Source organism: Chamaea fasciata, unplaced genomic scaffold (genome assembly GCF_029207755.1).
Source record: "Chamaea fasciata isolate MVZ Bird 193981 ecotype frontalis unplaced genomic scaffold, bChaFas1.0.hap1 SCAF_24, whole genome shotgun sequence".
NCBI lineage: Eukaryota > Metazoa > Chordata > Aves > Passeriformes > Sylviidae > Chamaea > Chamaea fasciata.
In genome coordinates, this window is record NW_027094109.1 from 4,714,145 (window position 1) to 4,725,038 (window position 10,894).

At 50.7% G+C, this 10,894-nt stretch overlaps 1 protein-coding gene across 3 annotated transcripts in view; it reads right to left on the bottom strand.

Moving 5' to 3' along the window:
• ARHGEF12 (Rho guanine nucleotide exchange factor 12) overlaps positions 1–10,384 on the bottom strand; it is a 70,986-nt gene extending 60,602 nt beyond the window's left edge. For 2 of the 3 annotated variants that reach the window (XM_066203449.1, XM_066203448.1), the window contains exon 1: positions 9,532–10,382. In XM_066203449.1, coding sequence (XP_066059546.1) covers positions 9,532–9,563 — 32 coding nt within the window. In that variant the 5' untranslated portion in view covers positions 9,564–10,382. Of the gene's footprint in view, positions 1–9,531 lie in introns of all 3 variants that reach the window. The other variant, XM_066203450.1, reaches the window with a different exon arrangement.
• Between the last annotated feature and the right edge of the window lie 510 nt (positions 10,385–10,894).

Below are 10,894 nucleotides of genomic sequence, written 5' to 3' on the forward strand. Positions count from 1 at the left end.
GCTGATAAGGAGCCTGCCAAAGGGAAAGGGAGAGCAGGTCAGGGTGTGCCGTGCCATCCACACAGCTGAAGCTGCCCTGGTGAACATCCAAGGTAAACACCGCGCCAGCACTTACAGCCAGCACCGACATTCCTACATCTTCCCAGACTGCAAGGAACATGTGCCTGCCCTTTTTCTTTTCTTTTTCTTCCCCTTTTTCCCCTCATTATTTCACTCTCACAGCAATCTCCATGAGGTGAGTGACCCGAGTGTAAAACTCGGGGCTTTCAGCTGTACTCAAAGGGGCTGCTGTGCTTGGCAAGCAACATTTACCAATTCCAGGGAGTGTCAAACCGATATTTACCAATTCCAGGTGGTATCAAACCGATATTTACCAATTCCAGGTGGTGTCAAACCGATATTTACCAATTCCAGGCGGTATCAAACTCTTACACCAAATCACCCAGCACTGAAGCATCTCAACCTGTGCTCTAGACGGATAATCCAGATATCTCCAGCGAATAATGACGTAGAGAGCTCTGCTCTTTTAGATCATTATTTCCAATGTAATGCAAGGCATTCGCCTTTACTGCTGATGGTTCAGCACCTGCACAGGTGCTCACCTGGGGCTTTTGAGACATCCTCCCAGCAAAGAGAAGGCTGGGGAGGGCCGTGTGTGCAGGATCCCCAGAGCACCTTCCCCGGGCAGAGCCAGGGAGGCTGTTGGGTTTGCTCAGATCAGATCTGTGCCCACAGGAACCACTTCCCCTCCCCAGACCACAGGGCAAACCACAGCCCGTCATCTGGTGCCTCCCGACAGGCTGCAGGAACAAACTGCAGCGCCAGGAGAGCTCTTTCCGTCCCTGGCACACGAGGATTCCCCCCTCCCAACCCTCACTTTTAGGAAGTCCACATGACATAAACTCGCTCTCCTCTCCACTGCAGTTCCCCCTGGACGTTTGCCAGAGCTGCTGCTGCTGCTGCTGCCTCAGTCAGGACGGAGTCTGCAGCAGCAGGGAAAATCCCTCTTCTAAATCCCCACAACAGCAGCCCACTTTCGGCTGAGGCCGCCGCCTCATTTAGGGCATCGCACAATCGTCATTTTTCAAAAGCTGGGGGGGGCGAAAAACCAAAAAAAAACCCCTATGGACACGGAGCAGGAAACAACCCTGCTGCGTCCTGGCTGGTAAGCAGAGGCTTGGAAAGGCTCTCAGCAGAAGAAGGGGAATTGTCAGGGCGCAGCTCCAACACGGGACCTGCTGTCACCCAGAGAGGCAGGTGGGCACCCCCAGAGTGCTCCCTGAGCCCTGCACAGCACACAGCGCACAGCGCACAGCACACAGCACACAGCGCACAGCGCACAGCGCACAGCGCACAGCGCACAGCGCACAGCACACAGCACACAGCACACAGCACACAGCACACAGCACACAGCTGCAGCCCTGCCCCGTCAGGCCCTTCTGCCTCCCAGCAGCAGCTCCTGGCCCTGCAGATTCCTGCCATGTGCCTGCAGAGCACGGGGCAGGCAGGAAACCTCTCTCCTATCTGGCAGCTGCCACCAGCTCTCCCATTTCTCTCCCTCTCACTCGCTTCCTATTGATTTCTCCTGTCTCTCGCTGCAGCTTTTTCCTATTTCCTTTCCCCGCTCGCTCGTTATGGCTTCCCCCCTCTCTTCATTCTCTCCCCTTCCACGTTTTCCATCACTTTTTTTTTTTTTTTTTTTTTCCCCCTGGCAGCTTTGATCCCTTTGATGCCTCTCTTTTGCATCTGGGCACAGCAGAAAAGGCAGCGGTGCCTGTGTGGCACCGAGAGGAGACGCCTCGTCTGAAGCGCTGCCAAGGAGCTGCACCAACAGCCACTATCCTAACAGGCTAAAAAAGACTTTGAGGCAGCCATCAGATGCTCCAGGTGAGCCTGCAGGTTGAAGCTTGCATGTTTATGGGAGTGGTGGACTCCCAGTCCTTGGCCTGTCTCACATCAGTCTGGTGTTTTATTAACGCACGGGGCTTTTCCTCCGCGTTGGGAAATGCTTGCTCAGGTCAATCCGGGTCCCAGCGAGGTTTTCCAGCCCCTCTCCAGCACCTCAGGAGTCTAGAAAAGAGCGTTTAACTCTTCTTAGGTTCCTGGTTACACTTGGGAAGCCACCCAGGACTCCGTGTCATACCCGCAAATAAATTCAGGGCCAGCTTCTTACACAAACAAGAGTAAATTGTGCTGCTACTCACAGCTTCAATAAGGAACAGCACCTGAATAGAATTCAGATTCCCACCAGCATCCCTGAAAATTTCCAAAACATGTTGCAAGAGCTCAGGAGTAAAACCAGTCCGAGTTCTGCCATTGCAGCCACAGTTCCTGTGGCAGCTCAGAGCGACCCAGAGCTGCCAGAACGTGGAGAGTCTCTCTTAGGTATTTTAGCACCAACATTTCACCTTCTTTGCACCATCAAGAGAGGCCCTGCTGCTTAATTCACCCAGTTCAGCTTTTAGCCAAGCCTGCTCCCTGCCCATAAAAGGTTTATTTTTTATAAACTGAGCCCCGAGTGCCACGTCCAGGCCAGCACACACTTTGTGACCACGCCAGGGACTGACAGGACAACGATCCACGTCACACCAGGAATTATTCCAAGGACACAAACCTGTGCTGTGATCTCTCCCACCTCAGGAAGGGCTCCTCTCATCTGCTTTCCCTGTGCCACAGCAATTCCACAGAACAGCTTTTGCCACCCAACGTCCCTGCCAGGACCTTCCAGCCTTGTCAAAACAGAGCTTAAAAATAGCCCCCCACAGGATCACATCCAAGCGTTTGCCAACAAATGTAAACAGCAATGTTTCTTATTTACCACCGGGCTCTGCAAGAAAGGGTTCCTGCCCCTGGGCCTCAGAAGCCAAACAGACACAACCCCGAAAAAAACCCTCCAGGAAAGGATGCAGGGCGATAACAAAACATCCAGCCCGTTTGTGAGTGTCACGGGCTCAACGCTGTTTGTTTGGCTTTTACTATTTATACTTGTGCTTACATTTGAAACGTAAGGACGCTGCTTTTTTTCCTGTCGTTTTAATGTATTTATTTTTACGTGTTTTCTTTTCAAAGAGAAACGAGTAAACGTTGCTTCTTCCTGTCTTTTTTCTAAGCGTGCTGTTACTATTTTGTCTGTATCCTGCCTTGCATTTCATCCCTTTTGCATTCTTAATCAAACACTGCACGTTTTACATCCCTTCTCATTCTACTAATTCCCTTGCTGCTGCTTCTCCTGTCCTTATTTCAAGCCCTGTCTTCTGATGCTGAGATATTACCAACATCCAGGCTCCTGACCCTTCGTTTAATCAAGCTGAGACATGAACTAAGACTCTTCTTCTTTAAACCTACTAATTATCCACAGCGGGGCCGCAGCATCACCTACCTGAAAAATACGCATTTATGTCTGTTTTCTCTCAGGGTTATTGACATCTCTTACACAGGAAGATCTGCTTATCTCAAAGCAGATAAAATATCAGGGGGAGTGCTCGGGCAGGGGAATATCTAGAAAGCCACAAGAAGCATTTTTTTTTTTCACAGCAACTCATCCGCTGGAAACTGGAGGATAACACAAATGGGATTCATTAATAAATCTCCAACTGCTAATTTTCGGAGGGAAGGAAGAGGTTTTCAAGGAGAAACCTGGAGGATAAAGGCTCCAGGCAAGAGGCTGAGCTTATCATTTAGGCAGCACAGGCAAAATACCTCCCTGGTGACCCAAAGGACCACCTGGAGGTGGAGCGGAGAATTCAGTCTCCAGACCAAAGCAAGCACTGCTCCTCTCTCTGACACACCGCAGAACTGCAAACTGCAGGGCTGGCCAGGTGGGGGGGAGAATTAAAACCACGAGAGAGAGGTAAAGCTACTCAAAATACTACGGGGAAAAACAGGAGTTAATGTCAAAAATCCTGTTGATTGTACTCCAAAGCTTCTTGGGAAAACAGAAGCAGCCACCGAAGCTACTCAAATTCTGTAGATATAAATTCACTGGGAGACCCCAGTGCAGGCAATCACCAAATAATCCCGGTGTCCAGCCATGAAATGTGGGAAATAACTGGTACAGGTGTCTGCACCACCTTCCCCAGGCAGATTCATCAGTGCCCTGCACAGCCTCAGGACGAACTGCCAGAATCTCCAGTGCCTAAATCACCACCTCTACAATAAAACACCACTTGAACACTAACCATTACTCCTACAAAACCAGCACTTTCCCAAGGAGGTCCAGACCAGTCGTGAGGGCGAACAGAGGACTCTTTGATTCCCAGCAGCACCACTGTGGTCACCGCTGTCACCCTCCAGGAGCAAGGAACTCTCCTCCCACACAGCGCATGGAAGTCAAAGGACACCAGTGAACACCCACAAATCCCACCAGTGACCTCAGCAAACTCCTGCTCCAAGGCCAAGCTGCACTTTCCTCCTCCTCAAGCATCTCCAGCTAGGACAGCAGCACTGAGTAATTTCTTTTTTTTTTTTTTTTTGCTGCTAAATTCCCACAGATGCGGACCAGAATTTTGAAAAATCTAAAACTGAAGGAGCCACCACGCCAGCACCTTCCCTAAATCCAGCCATCGGAAATGTTAAGATGCCATTAACAGGAGCTCTGCGCGCGGGGAGAATTATACAATTGGGCTGACAGATGAAATATCATTCCTGCCTCCACCCAAATAATCACAACGCCCACAGCTCGACTCAAAACCCGAAAATCAAGCTCACCTCAAGCTCCTGTCTCCAGTAAAAGCCCTAACAAACCATGCAGCATGAAGTGGCAGCATTTGTGACCCAGGCAGCAGCAAACACCCCAGACAGTCCTCTCTTCTGCCAGCCTCAAGAGCAGCGAAATAAAACGTGAATTTACGCACAGAATCTGCCAACTGCTCGTTTCCAAACACAGCCAAGGCACGAGGATGAAAAGCCCCACTCAAAGACCACTATTCTTTTTAATCCTTAGCTGTCATGCTGCAGCCTGTTTTCCGTAAATATTGGATTTTACAAACTCTACTGATGAAAAAATGCATGATAATGACATCTGACTACTCAGTAACACTAAGGTGTGACTTTCTGCGCAGTTCTTACCCCGCTGGAAGAAATAAACCCCTTTTTCCCCACCATACAGTCCAAGAATTCCCAATTACATCAGAGACTTCCAAAGGGCCAAAGACAGGGAAAGTGCATCTCGAGCAGATAAGAAACAATTAAGAGTTCTATTTTAATACCAAGTCAGGAGCAAATCACCAATTAAAACTTCTCAAGGGCAATTACGTGTAAATTCTACCTCTGCTGTTTTCCAATCATAGCAACAGAAACTACAGCGGGGTTATAAATAAAACTCATTTGCAAGCAACTGCAGAGGAGCCACCAGCTCCTCAGCGAGGTCCTGCGAAAAGCAGAGAGCCTCCCTCTCTCTTTTTATTGGCCTTTAATAAACAGAAAGAAACATCAAGCAAATCCTGCAGCCGTGCAAGTTGCTCAACCCCGAAGTGCTGGAACGGTGACAGGAAGAAAAAAAAATACAGTTAACTCCGAGAGAGACAGAGAGGAGGGAAAAAAAAAAATAAAATTAATGGCGCACAAATGTTTCTTTAGTGTCATAACAGGATACAGCCGAGCTGCGGTGGCCGAGCAGAGGCTGGAAATGGCCGAAATTCTGAATTTCAGCCCGGCCCCGGCGTGGCCTTGGGAAGAATAAAGGTCTTATCTCAGCCGGCCATGTGTGGCCGGCCGTGCACAGAGCACACAGCAACGCCCAGAGCTGGCCAGGAGAGCTCCAGAGGCAGGGAATGTGGGCACAGCTGCAGCAGGAACAGGAAAACTCCCCCAGCAAACCCTGCCTGCTACCCCTGGGCTGGTCACAGCTGAGCCTCAAAGTCTGTGATCCCGCAGCAACAAAAATCCAATGCGGCACCAGCGAGTAGCCAAAAGCAGATTTTTAATTTTTTTTTTTTTTTTTCAGGTTAAAAGATCCGGGAAATCTCAGCCAAACCCAGAGCTGGACGAAGCTCAGTCACCTGACTGATTTCGAGATACCTTCAGGATAAGAAAGGTCCCCTCGATGTGCAGGTCTCCTTCCACTGAGGATCAAGTCGAGCCAGATGAGCAGCTCAGGGGTGTCTACCTCAAAGATTTACTGAGCCCAGCACGATAAATGCCACCTTAGGAGGCCTCTGGACAAACACAGCTAAGAGAGGATTAAATGAAGAGGGTGTAAATGTTTACAAACATAAAGGAGCAGAGCAATGAGGCTGGAGATCCAGAGTCTGATACGGTCCAATGGGCACCAGGACTATGAAAATAAAAAAAAACCAAAAAAAAAAAAAAAAAAAAAAAAGAAAAGCAGCTGACAAAGTAAAAGAACATCCTGAGGGAGAGAAGGGGAAGTTAAATCAGTGTTTAACTCCCTCAAATCATCAGCAGCCGTGCAAGGCACCACGGCCATCCTGCAGAACGTTTTTGCTGATGTGATTTTAAGGCTCGAGTGCTATGCCAGGAGATAATTTTTGGTCTGCCTGCAGCTTTTAGGTGCTCCCCTAAACGCAGTGTGTGTCAGGAGCCCTCCACAAACTCTGAACAGCCATCGCACTCTCAGGAGTCTTTAATATCTGCTCTGCCTTTTCTGGTTAATGCCCTCCAGACTGGAGGCACTTGAAGGAAAAGACACCAGAAAACGATGCTGCTCTGGGAGTTCTGATAACAGAACCTGAGCATAAACCACTACCAAAATTCAGAGTTCAGTCCACAGACAGAGTGAGCCCAGACACACTCAGATTTGAACCGGCCTGACCGTGTTTCAGCAGTGCCAGACACTAAAATCCATTCAACTTTCCTGGGAAAGAGAACAAAAGTAAAAGAAGGGGAAAGAAAAAAAAAAAGAGAGAGAGAGGGCCTTAAAAAACATCATTTATCATCTTGCCTCCAGAGCAGCACTAGAAACGGCCATTCATACACTCCTAATTTATATATTTCATGGTAATCATAACATCAACAAAAACAAGAGACATAAAACGTGTCGAGGACGAGACAAGAGCAGCCTGGACAAGGGAAAAGTGACAGCTGTCAAATCATTGCCACCTTGAACCGAAGGGATACCAAAGGAAATATCTGCTGCCCGTAATGGGGATTTAGGCAGCTCTACACATGCAAAATGCAAATATGTAAAGCTAATATGGAGAAAAATCCAGGCCCAAGCCACCCTGTTGTATTCCTAACACCATCTGGCACAGACGCAAGCTGGGTTTCCCTGGTTTAAGGCAATTCCCACCCCAGTCCCACCAAGGCAGGTGACTGACAGAGAGAATGGAACATGTCAGATGATTTACACCACGTCCATCTAATGACAGTGGAAGCCCCAACATTATTTATATTGCACCTGCTTTACATTCCAGGCTGAGGAGGAAGATTGAAGGAGGCAACACAGAGACTCCCTGGGCCTCAGGGGAAAGGGGGAACGCTCTGCAGGGACAGGAGAGATCAAAACCCATCCCCTGCAAACCCTGCACACTGCTGGGGGTGAACAGGAACGGCAGAGATGGGAACAAACACCAGCACCACGGCTGGGCTTCTGCCGAAGGGTTCGGCCAGGGAATGAACCAGAGAATCATCAGAGAATCCCAGAATGGTTTGGGATTAAAGGATCTTTGATTAAAGATCATCTCATTCCCATCTCCCACTTTCCACTGTCCCAGGCTGCTCCAGCCTGGCCTTGGACACTTCCAGGGATCCAGGGGCAGCCACGGCTGCTCTGGGCACCCTCACAGGGAACAATTCTGCCCTAATAACCAATCTAACCCTGCTCTGAGTTTGAAACCATTCCCCCCTCGTCCTGTCACTCCAGGCCTTTTAAAACAGCCTCTCTCCATCTTCCTCGCAGGCTCCTTCAGGTCCTGGCAGGCCACAATTAGATCACCCCAAAGCTTCTCTTCTCCTGGCTGAAGCATGACTCTGCACCCCAGAGCCAGAGGTGAGAAAACAGTGACAAGAAGAGATCCAGTTTCCCCACATTCCCCCAGAAATCTGAGGGCTGCGGAGACAGCTCCTCACCTGACATTAAAAGCCTTTTGATCCAAAACCTTAATGGAACACCAAACAGAAACATCCTCCTGACATGACTGAGAGCAAAAGGAAATGAGACCCTTTTTTTTTTTTTTTTGTCTCCGCTGCATTTTCGATTTGGCCGCCCCAATTCAATAATGGAAAGTATTTTGTTTTACTAACAAGTAAATTAAATTCCCTGTTCTCGTGCTTTTCCTTCCCAGGCATCACTCAGCTGCCTCTTGGTATGAAAATCCCGTCGTTCTTTTTGAAATCATGCAACTGCCACAAGACATATGGCCTGAAGTACGTAACAAAATCCCCACAAATCCACTGAAATGCCTTTTTACTGTCAGTGCCTTGCCTGGCACAGGGGAAAAACATCCTGCAACTCAAGGACCATTCATGCACTGCAAAAGAGAAAACTCCGCCGGTGCAAGCTACAGAACTAATCGCCAAGATTTAATACTCTGTGAACGGTTGTAAACACAGATTGTACACAAATCCGAGCCGGTTGGACTGTGCTGTCTGGGAGGACCTGCGGAGTCAAAAAAATTCCTGAGTTTAAGTGAGAACCACTCAGTGCCTTTCCTGCCCACTGCTGGACCCCAAAATCGGTGAGCTCGGGCAGCCCAAAGCATCACTGCCCTGCCCCAGCCCCAGCCCCAGCTCCGCTGCTGTGTCACAACTGCTGGGTCACGAAAGGCCTTTGCCACACACATTCACACCTTAACCACCAGACAGACGCGATAAAGATACAATAAGATACATAAAGTGGGTTTTTTACAGCACGTAGTGACAAAAAAAAAAAAAAAGTCTCTTTCCTTCTCGACAGAAAAAAAAAACAAACAAACTGAAGACACTCATTCCACTCGCCTCAAAAGCATGTTGTTCCCTACTTGACTTTTGTTTTTTTTCCCCTCTGAAACGTACCAGTATAAACAACTCCAAAGGCAACGAAAGGCACCTGCAGAGCAGCCCAGAGGCCTGAGCAGGTCTCCGAAGGCAGGTTTCCTGCTCAGGGAGACAGCAGCAGACATTCCTGCTTGTCAACTCTCCCTCCTGCCCTCACCTGGAGTGACCTCCCTGCAGCACTTGACCCAAGGAGACCCAAGTGCATCCTCAGCACGGTCTCCGAGCTCAGCCCTGAGCTGGATCCTGACTTCTGGTGGCTTCTCCTGCTTTACCTCCTTGCAGGAACACTTGCTCTCGGTGCTCCCCGCAGCAGCAGCCCGTCCTGGGAGCTGAGTTACCACCCCTGGCTCCTACAAAGTCAGCCCGGCAGGTCTGGAAGCTGCTGGACTTGAAATATTCCGGTTTCAAAGTTAACCCAGTCGCTTTGACAGCCGAGACACCCTTGGTTCCCAGAACCTCTGATTTAATCCTGCTTTTCTGATCCCGTCTGTCACTGAAGCCAGGACACAAAGTACATGAGTTCCGCGAATATTCACGCTTCAAAAAAAAAAAAAAAAAAGGAAAAAAAAAAATCAAGGAATCTCATTTTATACTGACCTGTCCGTGATTGTGGACTGTGTGCCACTCATTGGAGCCTTTGGCAAGAAGTCGTATTATCCAATTTACATTTTACTCTTATTGCAGGAATCTGAACGAGGCTTTGCCCCTCACATGCACCGGGGTTCAGGATCCAGCCTTGCTCCACAAGAGGCATGCACAGAGGACAAACTCAGTTCAAGGGCAGGAGAAGGGAACAAAAAAAAAAAAAATCCAACAAAAACCAAACCCAATCCAAAACAACTCCGAAAAAACTCTTCTTGCAGTCACCCGGAATATCCAAACCACGGAAGTGGGGCGTGGGGGAGAAAGAAAAAACTCCAGCAAGGAAAAAAAAAAAAAAAAAAAAAAAAGAAAAGAAAAAGAAAAAGAAAAAACTCCAACAGCAAAAAAGAAACAACAAAACAACCTCGGTGGGCTCGAAGAGGGAGGGAAAAAAAAAACCTCTGCAGGCAGCGGCGGGTGCTGCGGGGCGCGGGCGGAGCGCGGGGGGCCCGTGCCCGTGGCGGGGCTCAGCGGCGCTCCCCGCCCGCGGCCGGGCCCATCCCCGCTGCCCGACCCCCGCCCGTGCTGCGCCCGCAGGGGTCGGGCAGGGCGGCCGCCTCTAGGCCCGGGGCTCCATCGCCCGCCGCTCCGCCTCTCGCTCCGGCCCGGGACCCCGCGGGGCCGCCTGCGCTCCGCTCTCCGCGCTCTCCGCGCTCCGCTGCGGGCCGAGCCCCGCCCGCCGCCGGCCCCGCCGCGCTCCTCTCCCGGTTCGCCGGAGGCTCCGCTGCGCTGCTCGGAGAGGCGGGAGCGGCGCGTCCCGGGGAGCCTGCGCCGAGCCGAGCCGGGCCGGGCTCGCCCCTCCCCGGCGCCTCCGGGGGGCTCGTACCTCCGGCCGCCCCGCCCCGCCGCCGGATCCCTCCGCCGGCCGCCCTCCTCTTCCTCCTCTTTTCCTCCTCCCTCTCTTTTCCTTCTCTTTCCCCTCCTCCTCCTGCTTCGCAGCCCTTCCCCCGGTCGCCGCGGAGGCCTTTTCCCTTCGGGAAGCCTTTTCCAGCCCCGCGGGGTGTTTCCTTCTCTTCCTGTCTCCGTTCTGTCGCAGCCGCTCCTCCCTCCCCCTGCATCCCTAACCCGAGGAGGTTTCCCTTTTTCCTTCTTCCCCTTCTTCTCCTCTTCCCTCTTTCCCTTTTTCCCTTCTCCATTCCCCATCCCCGGCTTTGCCATGTCACCAGCGCTCGGGGCAGGGAGCGCCCGCGCCTCCATCTCCATGGAAAATATGACGCCGGCGAAACTTAGAGCGGAAAGAAAATAAATAGCGAATTAAAAGAGTCGAAGCGCCAGGAGCTGTGCAGCCCTGAGCCTCCGGCAGTCCCCGGCTGGGCTG